This window comes from Bos grunniens, chromosome 2 (genome assembly GCF_055505025.1).
Source record: "Bos grunniens cultivar Pamir isolate PY7600 chromosome 2, Bosgru_T2T1.0, whole genome shotgun sequence".
NCBI lineage: Eukaryota > Metazoa > Chordata > Mammalia > Artiodactyla > Bovidae > Bos > Bos grunniens.
In genome coordinates, this window is record NC_141166.1 from 71,805,224 (window position 1) to 71,824,438 (window position 19,215).

General features: G+C 43.6%; 1 protein-coding gene across 12 annotated transcripts in view; it reads left to right on the forward strand.

Moving 5' to 3' along the window:
• GPR39 (G protein-coupled receptor 39) overlaps window positions 1–19,215 on the forward strand; it is a 262,173-nt gene that overhangs the window by 201,334 nt on the left and 41,624 nt on the right. For 4 of the 12 annotated variants that reach the window (XM_086350213.1, XM_086350235.1, XM_086350251.1 and 1 more), the window contains one exon: window positions 1,731–2,037. The exons of 5 other annotated variants lie outside the window; for them this stretch is intronic. Coding sequence is in view for 1 of the 7 variants with exons in the window: in XM_086350270.1 (XP_086206396.1) it covers window positions 1,731–1,759 (29 nt within the window). In the remaining 6 variants the exon portion in view is untranslated. Of the gene's footprint in view, window positions 1–1,299; window positions 1,445–1,730; window positions 2,038–19,215 lie in introns of those variants that run through there. 3 more of the 12 variants (XR_015145333.1, XR_015145348.1, XM_086350227.1) reach the window with 2 other exon arrangements.

Consider the following 19,215-nt stretch of genomic DNA (forward strand, 5'->3'; position numbering starts at 1 on the left):
AAATCCAGCTTGAACATCTGGAAGTTCTCGGTTCACGTACCGTTGAAGCCTAGTTTGGAGGATTTTGAGCATTACCCTGCTAGCATGTGAGATGAGTTCAGTATCATGGTAGTCCTTCATACTGCGTGCTACTTTCAATCTGTTCTTATCAGGGGCAGAGGAATCAGGTGATCCTGGCAAGTCGTTTCAAGGCTGTTTAACACATTTTGTAAAATGGACATGTTGGATCTGATGACCCTCTAGGTCCCTTTTGGCTAAAATGATCTTTGAGTTTTATCTCAAGGCTCAGTTGCTGTTGGTAGTATGTCTGAGTCTGCCTGCGCCTATGTCTCCTGGCTCACCAACAGATGGTTAACATTTTTTTTTTATGGCAGGAGGGTTGAGATCCTAGAGCAGAATAGACCTAACTTTTCTTTCATTAAGTATTTCTTTCTTATCCCCCTGGCATAGAAATCAGCACATAGTAAATGCTCACTTAATATGTAATAGTAGTGAATTTAAACCCTTCCGCCTGCCTACCACTCAAAGCAACCCAAACACACTGGACTCTGGGTTCATAGTATTTCAGGTTCTGAGTAATTTGTTTAATAATATTAATTTTCACCTTTAGTTGATATATGTATATATATATATAGAAATATATATATGTAATATGCACATACTATATATAATATTATAATTTGTATGAGAAACTTTTAAAGGCAGGACAGAAATGTGGATCTGGAGTTGGAGTGTCTGGCTGGGTTTTAGCCCCAGCTCACCAGTCACTAACTCTCTTGCAGAAATTACTCTCACCGCTCTCTGCTTCAATTTCCTCATCTGTAAACTGAATAGAATCAAAGTTTATATCACAGGCTTGAAATGAGGATTAAACAAGTTTCCATCTGTAAAGCCCTTAGCCTACTGGGAATAGTGCATGGCCCACAGCAGTAGTTATGGAGCAGTGGTGGTTGTCAGAGGGGAACTGATTTTTCCTCTTAGTATGAATGGAGGCCAGAGTCAGGACTGGCCCTGTGGACCATAATAACTGTAGCACAACCTCCAGCGGTTAGCACCCCAAGCTAAGATTCCTAAGGGCCTACATCTGGTCCTGTCTTTTTTTTAAGGAAAGTTTTATTATTTTTTAAATTATTTTGCTTTTTGACCTTGCTAGGCAGCATATAGGATCTTAGTTCCCCACCCAGGGATGGAACCCTGGACCCCCTCAATGCACACAGGGGAGTCTTAACCACAGGACCACCAGGGAAGCCCTGTTTGGTCCTTTTAAGTGGGAGTTGAGTTCCCTTTCTGTCTGTTCAGAGCTGCAGGGTGCAGTTTGCTGTCCTGAACCCTGGTGACCACAGGTGAAGGTGTGCAGAAGACCCAGAGGACCAGCCCACTGCAAATTATTCAGAGTGCATCTGCTGCTCATAGTGGGTTCATATCATTTTCTTCAGGCACAAAGGTAGCTCATTTCATTTGACACAGTTCTTTATGTGTGGGGAGAGTTGGAACCAGCTCAGTACCCAGAAGCATTTACCCCTCATTATGGCCCAATTATCACAACGTGCCATTTTTTGTTGTGATGAAAGCAGGTTTCCACTCCTATAGAAATCCTGAGCCCTGAGCGGTGGTACCGCAGCTCCAGTTTTCCACCAAAACAGGTTTCTAATGAAAATGTGGAAGAAACTTTAATTATAACTGTGGTCTTGGGCTCCCTTGGCAGCCTCTTCTTTTTTGATTGTTTTCAGAAAAAGAAAAGAAATGGAGCTGCTGTTAAGAATTCGTGTGAGGAAGTCTTCATGAACTTGGAGCTTTTTAAAACCACCAACTGGTTCCCCTCCCTCAAGAAGCAGGTGCCCATGTGTGGGAGGTGGTGGGAGCCAGGCTCGATCTCCCAGCGGGCCTGATCTCAACATGGAAGAACAGCATCTCCCGGGTGCTGGAGACTAATTGCATGTGGGATGGAATAGGACCAAGTTAATTTTAATGAAAAACCTGAATTTATTGCCCCCATTGAGATTTCATTAAATTGGTTACAAACTGCTGTTGATTGGGCTTTTGGAGATTGGCTGCATGTGTTTGCCCAATTTTCTTTGTTTTTGCTCTGAAAATCCCCTTCCTTTCCCTCTTTTCTCTGTTGCCAGTGTCTAGGGCTTCGTTCTTCTCTTCTCCCTGCCTCAGTCCCCTTCTCTGTTTCAGAAAGCCTCCAGCACATAGTAAATTCTCAATAAATACTATTATCTTTCATTCCCAGCCATCTGGTCTATACTTCGTTTCCTCTTTCTTTCTGTTCTATTACCCTTCATTCTCTCTCTCTCCCCTCAAACAGTTGAATTGCCTCCATTAGTTTGGTCCCTCCTCACCACCCCCATCCCTTCCCTTCCTCTTCTAGGTGTCTCTATTCTCTATTGCATTTCTTTTCTATCAGTCAGTCAATCTCTTTTTCAGTCTCTCCGCCACTGCTTCCAACTCTGCTTTTCTTCTCTTTGCTTCTCTCATGGTTTCTGCTTCTGTGTTTTCTGTGTCCTTTTGCCTCCTTGCTTCAGAACATTATAATCACTGGAGAACCTAAAAAAAAAAAATCCTAATGACCAGGATGAACCTTCGACCAATTAAATCAGGGTTTATGGGAATGAAACTCGAGCATCAGTGTATTTTTAAAGCTCCCCAGTTGATTCACATGCATAGCCAGGCTGAGAAGCATTGCTTTGCTTCTGATTGGAACACATTTGTTGTGCAAAGCCAGCTTTATATCGCTGTGGCTTATTAAAGATGTCTCCGGGTGGTTCACTTGATATGCTTCAATCTTGCATTTCATGAAATGCATTTCCTCTTGTGCTGGTTTCCAACATGGGTTCTGTGGTCTTCGTCTTTATTCCAAGGTCATGAGAGCCCAGGACAGAAATGAAGGAGAGGTGAGACTGGGCTTTGGTCAGGATGGGAGAGGCATAGGGGCTTGGGATGGGGCCTGAGAAATGTACCCTTGCCTTATGTAACACTGTGTCTAAATGCAGAGACACAGTAAAGGCACAGCCACGGACTAGAGCCTTTAGTTTCTGGACACTTGAGTAAATAGTTGGCTGGGATCAGGGTCAGGCTTCATGGGACAGGATAAATCCCCTTGTAGAATGTCAGCTGCCCCATCTGGGGGTGGGGGTTGCTGGGGGCACACAGAGTCCCTAACTAGCAGACTCTTCAGATGACAGAGGGTCAAGACATGTGCTTCACTGAGATGATATGCCAGAAGAAAACAAACATCTGCCTGGTGGACTCTGAAATCATTAGTACTCTCTCAGGTACAAGAGGGAGCAGTGGATCTAGGAAATCTCTTGAAAAGCCTGCCTGTGGGCTGATATTCTCAAGGTTTAAAAACCAGGCTGAGTATGGACCTTGCTGAATTCTCAAAAGGGATATAGACCTTCATTCAGTGTGTGTGGTTTTCCCCACTGGACATGTGTTCATGGACCAATTATAAATCGGTTGAAAAGTATCTGGTGGCTATAGGGGAACTCAAGTGAAATAGGTGATATGAAAATGATCCTGGAACTCTCACCACTAGGTTACAGGCGTGAAAGTGAAAGTGTAGTCGCTTAGTCGTGTCTGACTCTGTGGCCCCATGGACTGTAGCCCACCAGGCTCCTCTGTCCTTGGAATTCTCCAGGCAAGAATACTGGAGTGGGTTGCCATTCCCTTCTCAAGGGGATCTTCCTGACCCAGGGATCAAACCCGGATCTCCTGCATTGCAGACAGATTCTTTACTGAGCCATCAGGAAAGCCCATAGTAGTGGGGGCCCCAAATACTATGGCCCCACTAGGCAGAGATTTCCTCAGATTAAAAGTCCGGCAGAGCAAATCTGCCTGTCCCAGGTGGCTCCCACAGAAGGACTCCCTTCCCATGCCTGAAGCCCAGCACCCTTGCCCAGGGAACAGTTTTGGCTTTTTCGACTTCCTTGTCTTATTGTGAGGGCACTGAACCAGTACAGCCCAGCTGAGCTCAGCTAATCTGCCAGTAACTTCAGTTCCTGAGACTGGCCTCCAGCACGTAGTGCAGGCTCCCCCAGGGCTTGGCAGCCTGCTGTGCCGCACATTGACCTCCAGCTCAAAGGCTGCGAAATGATTGGACTTCCCTGGCGGTCCAGTGGTTAAGACTCTGTACTCCCAGGCAGGGGTGTGGGTTTGATCCCTGGCTGGGAAACTAAGATCCCACTTGTTGTACAGTGAAGCCAAAAGTAAATGAATAAATAAAATTCATATTAAAAAAAAAAAAGTGGGTGAGTTGGTGTTAGCCCCTTTAGGAGCTCAATATCCACTTTTCTTGCAGAATTTGATCTCATTAGGATCTAGGCATTGGCTTGTGATTCAGATTGGTTAAATATCTGTGTTACTTAAGACATTTATTTGCATGTAATTTAGGGCTTCCCTGGTGGCTCATATGGTAAAGAGCCCGCCTGCCAATGCAGGAGACATAAGATACCTGGGTTCTGTCCCTGGGTTAGGAAGATCCCCTGGAGAAGGGAATGGCTACCCACTGCAGTATTCTTTCCTGGGAAATCCCATGAACAGGGGAGCCTGGCAGGCTACAGTCCATGGGGTCACAAAGAGTCAGACAGTACTGAGCAACTAACACTTTTACTTTCAATCATTCAGTTAGTTCTGTTTGAGGATGACCTGGTGAAGTCTGTGCATGTTTGCTTAGTCACTCAGTCATGTTCAACTCTGTGAAACCTAGTGACTCTTAACTCAAGCTGCAAGTTAGAATTATCAAGGAAGGGGTAGGGGGCATTTGGAAAAAACAAAAACAAAAACAATGCCCAGGCTGCAACCCCAAGGTTTCTGATTTTGTTGGTCTGGGGTGGATATTTTGTTTAACCAGTTGGTTGTGGTGGTTGTTTTAAGGCCCCTCATTCTAATATGAATGAGGGATGAGGGCACTGATACGGTAGAAATCACAGGAATGAACCCAGGACAGAGTTCCAGGTTCTAGAACTCAGGTTTGCCTCCCCCTAGTGGCGAAACTATGGAATGATCGGGCTGTTCCTCTACAGTGAGAGGTGGGCTGGGCAGAAATCAGTGAGCATCAGAATTCACCAGGGAGCTTGGAAATTATGCAGAAGCTCTAGGTGGGATTAAGTTGTTTTTCATGGGTCTGGGGAGGGGCACATGGCTCCACAGGTGATGTTGACCAGCATTTGAAAGCGTTTGGATGGGCAGGCTCCAAGATCCCTGCAAGCTAGAAAGGCCTCTGCTAGGGCCTCTGCGATTGTGTGGAGGCAGTGTCTTGCTTATGTGGGTGACCCAGGCATCTAGCAGGGTCCCTGTTCTTGAAGAACGAGAACACAGTTGGCGTAAGTGGGGCTCATGGGGAGCATCTGAGTATGGAGAGCAAGAGACTGGCATCTAGAAGATGATATGTGAAATGACAAAAGCATAAGAGCAGTTAATAGGGAGGCAGGAGGGCTGAGGGGTAATTATGCCGTCCTCACGAGTGTGTGACAGTTTTTGTAGAGGAGGATGACGTCTTCCTTTTTACCCAGAACTCTCACGAGACTCAGTTGTAATGTGAATAGAGGAAGAGGCTCTTGGTGGGGCAGCTGTAAGAATCTTGAGAGAACTGTAAAAACAGGCTTTTTAAGGAGCTTGTGGGTTTTCTTCCTCATGGGCCCTTATAAATAAAACTTTTTAGAAAGCATAGGAAATAATCTGTTTTTCCTTAATATGTCAAGAGTCTTCTGCTGACCTTTCATTAGAAGAACATTATGCAACGTTTATTTGGACATGTTTTTCCAGGAGAGGGGATGCCTGGGTTGTTTTTCCATCCTGTTCTGTCCCTTGTGATGGTCTGTCCTTTTAATGGTTTTTGTGATGCCACTGACAAGGCTAGAGGTGGTGTTGGCAGCTGGGAAGACAGTCTTTCTTGCCATGGAATGGAATCATTTCTGGACGGCTTGGATTTTGGTCTCAGCATCACAAACTAAACTGTAGGGTTATGGGGAAAATCACTACACTCTTGAAGGTTTCAGTGTCCGCATCTGGAGAAAGTGAGGGAGATGTTTTAGGTGGTCCCTGAGGTCCCTTCTGCCTCTGATGTGTCCTCACTCAGATCTAGATGAGCTATTTCCCTATAGGAAACAAAATCCAGAGACTCTGCCCTATAATGGAATTAAACATGAAAGCAAGGTGTGGTAGTGGAGGCACCCTGGATTTCTAGTGGGTTCAGGACTGCAGGACCACCATGTGTGTGCATATGTAACAGAGCCCAGGACTGGGCCCTGTGAAGGGCATGAGGTGAGGTGGGAATCTAGCTCCCTTGCTGAGTAGAGCAATCCACCAAAGAAATGATGTTTGAGGTCACAACTTTTTTTTTTAGAAATATGGTTGATTTACAATGTTGTGTTCATTTCTGCTGTGCAACAAAGTGACTCAGTATATACATACACACATACATTTAAAAATATATTGCATTATGATTTATCACAGCATATTGAATATAGTTCTCTGTGCTACACAATAAGACCTTGTTTATCCATTCTATATATAATAGCTTACGTCTGCTATCCCCAGCCTCCCACTCCATCCCTCGGTCCTCCCTCAACTCTATCCCCCTTGGCAACCCCCAGTCTGTTCTGTATGTCCGAGAGTCTGTTTCTGTTTTGTAGACAGGTTCATTTGTATCATATTTTAGGTTCTGCTTATAAGTGATATCCTATGGTATTTCTCTTTTTTGACTTAATTCTGACTTATCTTTCTGACTTAGTATGAGAATCTCTAGTTTCATCCATGTTGCTATAAATGCCATTATTTTGCTCTTTTTTGGTCAACCCACTCCAGTGTTCTTGCCTGGAGAATCCCAGGGACGGCGGGTCCTGGTGGGCTGCCGTCTATGGGGTTGCACAGAGTCGGACACGACTGAAGCGACTTAGCAGCAGTACCCTATTGTATATGTGCACCGCATCTTTATCCATTCATCTGTAGATGGGCATTTAGGTTGTCTCCATGTCTTGGATATTGTCAATAGTGCTGTGAGCATAGAGGTATATACATATTTTTGAATTAGAGTTTTGTCTGGGTATATGCTCAGGAGAGATTGCTGGATCACATGATAGCTCTATTTTTAGTTTTTTCTTTTTTTTATAATTAATTTATTTTAATTGGAGGCTAATTGCTTTACAATATTGTAGTGGTTTTTGCCATACATTGGCATGAATCAGGCATGGGTGTACATCCTGAACCCCCCTCCCACCTCCCTTCCCATCCAGTCCCTCAGAGTTCCATACTGTTTTCCATAGTGGCCACACCAGCTTATGTTCTCAACAACAGTGTACAAGGTTCTCTTTTCCAGCATTTTTTATTTGTAGAGTTTTTAATGATGACCATTTCATTGAGGTCACTCTCCTTGTTAGAGCCTGAGCTTTTCTGTCCATGAATGTTGTCCATCTGTATCAGCTCTCTGCTTCCCAACTGGGTCTCCCTGAACTGGAGACCATCTACACCTATCTGCACTTAGGAGGCTCCTGCCCTCCTGGCTGAGCAAAAGCCTTATCAAAAAGTAATTATAAGGCCTGTGCATTTGTCAGCATGCACGTGTGTGTGTGTGTGTGTGTTTGAAATTAGTTCTGAAATCCACTGAAGTCAGGAGCTATTCATCAAAAGCTGGAAATGTTGACATTCTTTTCAACAAACTCTTTTTATGCCTACAGCCTTCCAAATAAAGCCACCAATCCATGCTAAGGACAGAGAAGACATCGATATTTCAGCCTGAATTTTAAACAGTGCATTATAGTGAGCAGAATGTTGGGTATAGGAAGGGGGAGTGATGAGAAAACTATGTGCACACTGGTGACTATGCTCACGTAAGTGTATGTGTTTGTGGTGAGTGTGTTGGTTCAAATATGTCTGGTTCAAGACAGCTTAGGCCTCGCCACCTCCCAGAATCTTACCTACCCAAGCTGTACTGAGTTTGCATCCGTCATCTCCCTACTGAGTGGCCTTTCTAGCGTGTGTGATTTTGAGTCTCTGCCCATTCCAAGTATGTGTGAAATAGCCTGTCACATATGAGAAGCTGAGGTCAGGGCACTGTCCTGTAGTTGTCAGTTCTGTGGACCAGACAATTGGTCTCATGATTGTCACACTCCCTCCTTCTCTCTTTCCATGGTTGGCAACCTGGATCTGGACACTGATGTCCCATCATCCCTTGCCAGAATGATCTTTTTTTATAAAGGCAAATTCTGTGCTTGAACCACTGAACTCTTAAGAGCTGCCTGTCAGAAAGGCTGGTTGTTGAGAGCATTGATTATTACCAACAAAATCCTTTGAGGTCTGAGCTATAAAGACATCAAACACATTGGCCTTGGCATCACAAGAAGCTGGGTCAACAGTCCTGGGGAGAACACATATCTCAAACACAGAGGGTACCAATTAAATCCAACATACAGATCTTTGCTTGGTGGTGCAGACATGAAGAATACAGTTTGTCTCTTCATGTGTCTACTGTTTGATGGCAGAGATGGATTTTTAGACAACTAACCATAACACAGAAAGATAGTGCTTCTTATGTATAAGGTTATATATAAAGTTTTGTGAACCCACAGAAAAGGGATCAGGTCTATCTGGGCTGTTTGAGGAAGGCCTGAAGGGCTGTTTGAATTGGACCTTGCAGGATGACTAGGAGTATGTTAGGCAGAGAAGCAGTGAAAGACTATTTTAGGCAGTGAGAACTAAAAGCAAATAAGACCTATAAAAATGCATGGTGTTTGAAAAGGAGTGAGCAGCTTAATGTAGCCAAAGCTGAAAGTACATGGTTGGGTGGAGTACAGAGGGAAAAATATGAAATTATATGATGATAATAACATTTATTATTACCAGCCCTTCTGACAGGCAGTTCTTAAGAGTTCAGTCATTCAAACAAAGAATTTGCCTTTTTTAAAAAAATCATTCTGGCAAGGGTTGATGGGACATCAGTGTCCAGATCCAGTAGACCTGGGTATGACATAAGCCCTCTTGGAGGAGGTCACCATTAACTCCAGAACTTACACAGAGCCTCCAGAACCTACACAGGACTGGCGAAACAGACTCTTGGAGGGCACAAACAAAACCTGTGTGCACCGGGACCCAGGAAAAGCAGTGACCCCACAAGATGCTGACCCAGACTTGCCCAGGAGTGTCCAGGAGTCTCCGTCAGAGGCATGGGTTGGTGGTGGCCTGCTTCAGGGTTGGGGGCACTGAAGACAGCAGTGTGTGCATGGGACCTTTTGAAGGAGGTTGTCATTATCTTCATTACCTCCACCATAGTTTGGCCTCAGGTCAAATAACAGGGAACACAGCCCTGCCCATCAACAGAAATTGGATTAAAGATTTACTGAGCATGGCCCCGCCTGTCAGAACAAGACTGAGTTTCCCCCTCAGTCAGTCTCTCCCATCAGGAAGCTTCTATAAGCTTCCTATCCTTCTCCATCAAAGGGCAGACAGAATGAAAACTACAAACACAGAAACCTAACCAATATGATCACATGAATCACAGCCTTGTCTAACTCAACGAAACTATGAGCCATGCCATGTAGGGCCACTCAAGATGGACGAGTCATAGTGGAGAGTTCTGACAAAACGTGGTCTGCTGGAAAAGGGTATGGCAAACCACTTCAGTACTCTTGCCTTGAAAACCCCAAGAACAATATGAAAAGCAAAAAGATAGGACACTGAAAGATGAACTCCCCAGGTCGGTAGGTGCCCAATATACTACTGGAGATCAGTGGAGAAATAACTCCAGAAAGAATGAAGAGATAGAGCCAAGGCAAAAACAACACCAAGTTGTGGATGTGACTGGTGAAGGAAGTAAAGTCCGATGCTGTAAAGAGCAATACTGCATAGGAACCTGGAATGTTATGTCCATGAATCAAGGCAAATTGGAAGTGGTCAAACAGGAGAAGATAAGAGTGAACATCAACATTTTAGGAATCAGTGAACTAAGATGGACTGAAGTGGGTGAATTTAACTCAGATGACCATTATATCTTCTACTGTGGGCAGGAATCCCTTAGAAGAAATGGAATAGCCCTCATAGTCAACAAGAGTCCAAAATGAAATATTTGGATATAATCTCAAAAATGACAGAATGATCTCTGTTCGTTTCCAAGGCAAACCATTCAATATCACAGTAATCCAAGTCTATGCCCCAACCAATAATGCTGAAGAAGGTGAAATTGAATGGTTCTGTGAAGACCTATAAGACCTTCTAGAACTAACACCCAAAAAAGATGTCCTTTTCATCATAGGGGACTGGAATGAAAAAGTAGGAAGTCAAAAAATACCTTGAGTAACAGGCAAATTTGGCCTTGGAATACAGAAAGAAGCAGGGCAAAGACTAATAGAGTTTTGCCAAGAGAATGCACTGGTCATAGTAAACACTCTCTTCCAACAACACAAGAGAAGACTCTATACATGGACATCACCAGATGGTCAATACCAAAATCATATTGATTATATTCTTTGCAGCCAAAGATAGAGAGGCTCTATACAGCCAGCAAAAACAATACTGGGAGCTGACTGTGGCTCAGATCATGTAATCTTTTATTGCCAAATTCAGACTTAAATTGAAAAATGTAGGGAAAACCACTAGACCATTCAGTACAATCTAAACCAAATCCCTTATGATTATACAGTGGACATGACAAATAGATTCAAGGGATTAGATCTGATAGAGTTCCTGAAGAACTATGGACAGAAGTTTGTGACATTGTACAGGAGGCAGTGATCAAGACCATCCCCAAGAAAAAGAAATGCAAAAAGGCAAAATGGTTGTCTGAGGAGGCCTTTTACAAATAGCTGAGAAAAGAAGAGAAGCAAAAGGCAAAGGAGAAAAGGATAGATATACCCATTTGAATGCAGAGTTCCAAAGAATAGCATGGAGCAATAAGAAAGCCTTCCTCAGTGATCAGTGCAAAGAAATAGAGGAAAACAATAGAATGGGAAAGACTAGAGATCTCTTCAAGAAAATTGGAGATACCAAGGAGGTATTTCATATAAAGATGGACACAATAAAGGACAGAAAGGGTATGGACCTAACTGAAGCAGAAGATTTTAAGAAGAGGTGGCAAGAATACACAGAAGAACTATACAAAAAAGAGCTTCATGACCCAGATAACCACGATGGTGTGGTCACTCACCTAGAACAAGATGTCCTGGAATGCGAAGTCAAGTGGGCCTTAAGAAGCATGACTACAAACAAAGCTAGTGGAGGTGATGGAATTACAACTGAGCTATTTCAAATCCTAAAAGATGATGCTGTGAAAGTGCTGCAATTGATATGCCAGCAAATTTGGAAAACTCAGCAGTGGCCACAGGACTGAAAAAGGTCAGTTTTCATTCCAATCCCAAAGAAAGGCAATGCCAAAGAATGCTCAAACTACTGCACAATTACACTCATCCCCCATGCTAGCAAAGTAATGCTCAAAATTCTCCAAGCCAGGATTCAACAGTACATGAACCACAAACTTCCAGATGTTCAAGCTGGATTTAGATAAAGGCAGAGGAGCCAGAGATCAAATTGCCAACATCCTTTGGATCATTGAAAAAAGCAAGGGTTCCAGAAAAAAAAATCTACTTCTGCTCTGTTGACTGTGCCCAAACCTTTAACTGTGTGGATCACAACAAACTGTAGAAAATTCTGAAAGAGATGGGAATACCAGACCACCTGACCTACTTCCTGAGAACTCTGTATGCAGGTCAAGAAACCACAGTTAAAACCAGGCATGGAACAATAGACTGGTTCCAAATCAGGAAAGGAGTCTGTCAAGGCTGTGTATTGTCACCTTGCTTATTTAACTTATATGCAGAGTACATTGTGAGAGATGCTGGACTGGACGAAGCACAAGCTGGAATCAAGATTGCCAGGAGAAATATCAATAACCTCAGATATGCAGATGACACCACCCTTATGGTAGAAAGTGAAGAAGAACTTAAGAGCCTCTTGATGAAAATGAAAGAGGAGAGTGAGAAAGTTGGCTTAAAGCTCAACATTCAGAAAACTAAGATCATGGCACCCGGTCCCATCACTTCATGGCAAATAGATGAGGAAACAATGGAAACAGTGAGAGGCTTTATTTTGGGGGGGCTCTAAAATCACTGCAGATGGTGATCATAGCTATGAAATTAAAAGACACTTGCTCCTTGGAAGAAAAGTTATGACCAACCTAGACAACATATTAAAAAGCAGAAACATTACTTTGCCAACAAAGGTCCATCTAGTCAAAGCTATGATTTTTCCAGTAGTCATGTATGGATGTGAGAGTTGGACTATAAAGAAAGCTGAGTACCAAAGAATTGATGCTTTTGAACTGTGGTGTTGGAGAAGACTCTTGAGAGTCCCTTGGACTGCAAGGAGATCCAGCCAGTCCATCCTAAAGGAGATCAGTCCTGGGTGTTCATTGAAAGGCCTGATGTTGAAGCTGAAACTCCAATACTTTGGCCACCTGATGGGAAGAGCTGACTCATTAGAACATACCCTGATTCTGGGTAAGATTGAAGGCAGGAGGAGAAGGGGTGACAGTGAATGCAATGATGGTTGGATGGCATCACCAACTCGATGGACATGAGTTTGAGTAAGCTCTGGGAGTTGGTGATGGACAGGGAAGCCTTGTATGCTGCAGTCCTTGGGGTCACATAGAGTTGGACATGACTAAGCAACTGAACTGAAGTGAATAACATTTACTGAAGGCTTACTATGTATCAGGCATCATACTAAGCATTTACAGTTTTTCATGTATTCTTTAAAACATACATTTTATGTAGTTACTATTTGCCTCATTTTACTTTGGGGGAAATTTAGATACTGTAATTAAGTACTTAGGCAAAAAAAAGTAAAATAAAAGTCTTTCCCAACATCATACAATTAGTAAATGATAGAGCTGGGAGGTGCTCCCAGGCAGCCTGACCCCAGACCTTGTGCCCTTCCCCACTAGACTGTTAGTGCGAGTATTGTAGATGTTCGGAGGTTTCTCTATGGACAGAACTAGGGAGACATATTTTCAGGGAGGAGAAAGCCTCAGAAAAGAGGTAAGTAAAGAAGAGTTGTGTGGGGATGGGAGAAGTAGGAGGACACTCCAGGCAAGGAGGAAACCTCTTGTCAAAACACAAATGCAGGAAGGAGAGTGTTCTAGAGACTGGCCTGGCCCTTTGGTTGAGTCAGTGGCTTGGTTTCTTCTTGGCACAGCCCAAGTGACCATCTCATTGGAAGTCCTCAGGGCATCTCTGCTCTATAGAAAGGTCCCAGAGCCTGCTCAGTTTCTCTCAGAGTCTAGTCTTCCTCCTCACTGGCCTAGGAAGATGTAGTAGGGCATCCAAAGTTTGATGATGTGTATAGGAAACAGATGGGGAAATCTTCCCCTCCCTGTTATGTGTGGCTCTTTTACCAAGTGCTTCTGGGTGAGATGCTCTCTGGCAGTGGGATTTAATGAATCCAGCAGTGCCTTGCTCCCTCTTTTAAATCCCTGAGGGGTGTTGAGCCGACTGAGCAGTGGAAGGTGCCAGGTGCACACATTTAAATAAGAGAGACATCAGGGCAGGGTAGCAGAGGCCAAAGACAGATGGCTGCCCAAGTGAAATTGAATTTTGTTGGAGTTAAATTGAGGTGCTGAGTTGTCTTTTTACAAATATATTCATTGGCTCAGCTGTCACTTTCATTTAGTGGGCTTGTCGCCTGAGCTGTGGCAGGCTGGCCGAGTCACAGCCTCCCCTGCAAAGCCTCAGCCTGGGGAGCTGGGAGCCAGGGTCGGGTGGGGAGCATGTGAGGAGAATCGAGACAGAAAATGGTCTTGTCTTCAACCTGCCGTTTCCCCGCTAGTTGCTTCTTCCCCATCCTGGCCAATGAACAGCAAAATCAAAATTCTGTCATGACACGAAAGATTAAGCATAACCAAAAATGAAGTCCTGGTTAAGGCCCATCAGTAGCCCTGGGTGACTTGTTGAGCCCATCCACACCACCCCGCATCCCCCTCCCCCACCATGCTTCGTTTCCTCGCTTGTAAAAAGGACTTTAAAAATAGTACCAGTCTTCAGACTCCTGGTGAGAGTTGACTGAAATAAATTTGCCAAGTGCTTAACTCAATGCTCAGCTAGTACTAAGTCTTTATTAAAGGTACTTAAAAAAAAAAAACAAAAAAAAACTGTGACTGGTAAGCAAGTCCAATGCCAGGAAGGCCCTGGTATTTTATGATACCTGTGTCCTGCTGTTTTTGAAATTTCACCCTTTGGAATACATTCTTCATCCTAAGGCAGTGCCTCTTTGAATCTTATTTTTAAAGTCACATCTGCTTGAGAGGGAGACCTGAGTCAATAGCAGAATGAGGCAGAAAGAAATGGGTGAGCATGGCATGGAGGAGAGGTGAGTTAGGGAAGGTGGGAGAGGTTGGTGCAGATGGGGAAGGGGAGACAAACTTCATAGTTCTGCGGAGACAAGGTGCTGAGTCGTAGTAATAAAAGGAGGTGGTGACCAGGTTAGGACAGAGAACAGGGCTGTTAGGGTTCTCTTGTGGATTTGTAAGGTTTTATGTAGAAAATGGCATTGAGGATTTGTTGAACTGAAGATACAGTTCTAACCCTTGAGGAAGTGTTGTCAGAGAAACATGATGAGTTTTGGGATGGTCTGAGGAACAGATGTGGAAGAAAGAGGCAGTGTTTTTACTTGTAAGTGCTACTTTTTTTTCTCCCTAAGGTGACTGTTAATGGAACTGGTGCACAAGGAATGACTTGTACAATGTCAAGGTGAAAAAGGCAGCTGGCAGAGGTGAGATCCTGGGAGTTGCTTCCAGATCATAGCCAAGAGGGTCAGGTCTAGAGAGTCCTCTCGATCTTTGCTTTGAGACCTTGGACAAGTGCCTTCTGCTCCCTGGACCTTTGTTCCCATGTAATACAGGAAGTAAATGAGAACCAGGGCCGTACTGGTGACCAAGGACTTCAGAAGAACCAGGAATTTCTATCTCATTTCTGTTGCCTTACTCCTCACCTTCCCCCAGGCATCAGGCCTGGGAAGATACTTGAGTTTGTGACCCTGAAATAGACTGACCAGATGATGTCTGGAGTCCCTTTGTGTTCTGCTGTTCCGGTATTCTAATGTCCAGATATAAGCACCCTCAGCTCTAAACTTGAGGGTTCTTAATCTGGAGTCCTCAGAGCCATAGGATTCGTGGGACAGAATTTAAGGGGTTCATGAACTTATATGGATTACAAAAAGTCCTATCTTTTTAAAAAATAAACTTCTGATTGAAAGTTTTTCCCTTACTTAGGTTATAAACTACAGTCTTATTAGCATTACCTGCCACTCTGTCACCTATAGAAATAGAATATTTTCATATCACAGTACTGGCTCCCAGTTTGCATGTCCTTGTATAGCCCCTCCCCAACAAATCTGTGATGGGCTGGTAATGTGCTCTAACCAGGAAAACAAAGCAGAAGTGTTCTATCTGTCTTGGACTTAGCCTTCAGACAGCCTGGAAGCTTTCACTTTTGTATTTTTGGGGAGCCCTGCAAAACCACATAAAACATCTGGCCAGACTGCTGGAGGTCACATGGATAAGGCTTAACAGGGGGCTAAACTACATGGAAAAAGAAACCCCTAACATCTAAGGGCCCTAACTGAGTTCAGCCTGCAGGCATCCTCATCAAGAAGCAAGATACTAGAGGTAGCTTTCTGGAATGTTCCAGTGTGTTCCAGCCTCCAGATGAGTGCAGTCCCACCTGCCATCAGGTGAAACAGGAGAACCACCCAGATAAGCCCAGTTCATCCACAGACTTGTAAGATGTGTTAACACATTATTGATCGGAGGTATTGTTACCCTAACATTATTGACCATAGTTGTATCAATATGTTTTTAGAGAGTGATACAGTTACCATCACTGTGTGAAGCTGTTAGAGCTTACCGTTGATCAAGGGTTCATTATACAATTTATGATTATTGTTATCATTCACATTTTGCTCTGTTAGGTTTTTACTCCAACCTTGTGTATATTAGGGGGCTTCCTTGATAGCTCAGTTGGTAAAGAATCCCCCTGCAATGCAGGAGACCCTGGTTCAATTCCTGGGTCAGGAAGATCTGCTGGAGAAGGGATAGGCTACCCACTCCAGTATTCTTAGGCTTCCCTTGTGGCTCAGCTGGTAAAGAATCTGCCCGCAATGCGGATTCAATCCCTGAATTGAATTCAATTAAATTCAGTTCAATGGGTTCAATCCCTGGGGTGGGAAGATCTCCTGGAGAAGGGAAAGGCTACCCACTTCAGTATTCTGGCCTGGAGAATTCCATGGACTATATAGTCCATGGGGTCAAAAGAGTCGGACATGACTGAGCAACTTTCACTTTCACTGTGTATATTATAAATGTAAAATTTTCAAAAACAATGCATCAGGAAATGTTGAGTAAAGAAGTTTTCAGTGAATTGTATGCAAATGCTTTCTCTGATTGTCTGAGTGACATATATACTAGTGTCTGAGAAGATGACAGTTCTTCAGAACATATTTCTGATTCAGACAATGTGAACATCCTTAGTGATTGATTCTGATACAGAAAGTGAAAATGAAACACAGTGCTGGAGAATGCCGCTTTGCTTCTACAGAAGAGGGGATTGAAGACAATATTTCATGAAAACTAGAAGACGCTACAGGTGTTTCAGGTGTAACTATTGAATGTAATAACTCGCAACGTGTTAGTGAAATGACAGAATTAATTTTTGACTGGCCAAAACAGAAATCACAAGCCACAGGCATTCGTTTCTGCAAAAATCCTGTAGTCAGTAATGAGTTAAAATGGTTTTCATGTTAAGCCATTAAATTTGGGAATGGTATGCTCTGCAGCACTCAGCAACTGAAATGGAACCTTATAGGTTTTTTTTTTAATTTAATTTTTTTTATTGAAGTATAGCTGCTTTACACTGTTGTGAGCCTTATAGTTTTACTCGATAGAACTTGAGTCCCAAAGTGTCTATATCCATTTGAACACTCGCCTTCATAGGTGTTCAGCAGCCTTCATTTGCCAGCAGGGTACCTGTGTCCCGCTGTTTTCAGGACTTCCCAAATGAAGACATGATAAAAAGTGCATGCATGATAAATAGTTGACAAGTATTCCTTAAACCCAGCTTCCCAGGTGGCGCTAGTGGTAAAGAATCTGCCTGCCACTGCAGGAGTCGTAAGAGACACAGGTTTGATACCTGGGTTGGGAAGAATCCCTGGAGGAGGGCATGGCAACCCACTCCAGTATTCTTGCTTGGAGAAGCCCTTGGTCAGAGGTGCCTGGCAGCATGCAGTCCATAGGGTCACACAGAGTCAGACACGACTGAAGCAACTTAGCATGCACGCATGTCTTGCTGCCCAATGTGAGAAGTGCCTGCACCTAGGATATGGATACTTAGACTTTGGTCCTAGAGAGTAATATTGTTTTTAGCCATGTGAGATAAACCCAAAATAGGAAGTCCAGACAGAAGGTGTGACTGGAGCTCACTTAGGGGGCTTTACCCTGACCTCCACCAGGAAAGACCCTGACAGGAGTAGAGATGTGAGCTTGACTTTGAAGCAAGGGCAAAATTTGGAGTAGGTGGGGAAAGTGGAAAAGGTATTCATAGTAAGACAAGAGCTATGAGCAAATCCATACACCAAGGCTGTGATGGTTAATTTTTTGTCTCAACATGTCTAGATTGCAGTGCTCATATTTGATAAAACATTATTCTGGTTGTTTGTGAGGACGCTTTGGCAATGAGAGTTACAAACAGTTGGCTTTGAGAAGAGTAGATTGCCCTCCCCAGTGTTTGGTCGGCCTTGTCTAATCAGGAGAGGGACTGAAGAGAACAAAAGCATGGTGTTCCCTGAGCAAGAGGGAATTCTCCAGCAGATGGCCTCCAGACTTTGTTTGCAACATCTGCTTTTCCTAGTTCTTCCACAGACTGCCTTTGGATTCAAAGTATAACTCTTTGCTGAGTCCTCTAGCCTTCTCGTTTCTCTCCTGAGGTTTTAGGCTCACCACTCATCAATCCCCCACAATCACTTGAGCTAGTTCTTTAAAAATCAGTCTTTTTCTTATATATTTACAGATTCTTTTAGTTTTGTCTCTCTGGAGAACCTGAGTAACAGAGTAAAAGGGATATTCACAGCAGGAGAAGAGCCCTGAGCACATTCACAAGCTTGTTCAGAGAGTTCTGGGGATTTGTCTTGGCCAGTTGGAAGAGTTTCGAGGGACCTTAGAGATCTCATGGCTCATCAATAGGGCTCTTGGATCCAGGAATTTGAGTTTTTTCTTTTGGTAGGGGAAACAATGAAAGGTTTGAACAGTTCAAATTTAATACAAATCCAGTGGATGCCCAATTTCCTCTCCATTTCTGTCCTTATGTTCCAGATCACTCTATCATCCCACCTTTTCTCTCTGGTCAGCCAAAATGATCATGTTTAACCATCAAGTCTTTCCTGAGATCCTGGAGCCCATTTTTCCTTATGAAATTTCAGGATCACCTTGGGGGGAGGTGAAAGAAGTGGGTGCAATGAATGCACAGAAGGCGGCCTCTCCCTTCCCGAGGCCACAGTTTGCCTCCATCTAGGCAAGATAGTTCAGTAGGACCTTGCTCTGGTCTCAATGTATATTTTCCCTACTAACTCCTTATTTGAAAAAGTTATTGAAAGGCTGGTGGCGGCGTGGATGAGAGCTTCCATGGTGAGAATGAAAAGGAAGCAGAGAGTATATGCATGAAAAAGTGATTTGGGTCTCATTTTGTATCTTAAGCATTAGCTTGCTCTGGGCTGTAGATTTCAGTGGGTGACAGTAATTGCAAAATTTGCAAGATGTTAGTTTTATTTTGTTTTGCTTAGAAATTCTAGCTTGTCCTTTTCCTGTCCTTTGCAAAGTTTCTATATGTATTCCTTCTTTCATTTTTCATGCATTCACCCTATATTGAATGAACCCCTGTGTAAAATTTATGTAGGTGGGGGGGGGGACCATAACATCAATCTCTTGCTCTGCCTTAACAGAGTAGGAAACCCAGAATTACAGGGAAAAGAGTTGCAGGCTTTATAGGAAAATGTTTGTGGGTTTTATTTCTAATGGCCTCAGGGGCCAGTCAGAGTAGGATTCACCCTTTTGAATCAATGCTTGTGTATAATTTAAAGAACCTGGGGGGAGGTTCTCTATCACAGGCTGAAGTTCTCCTTGAGGTCTGAGATCAGCAAGAGGCGAATTTTATCTGGAGAAACAAGCTACTCATCCAGAGG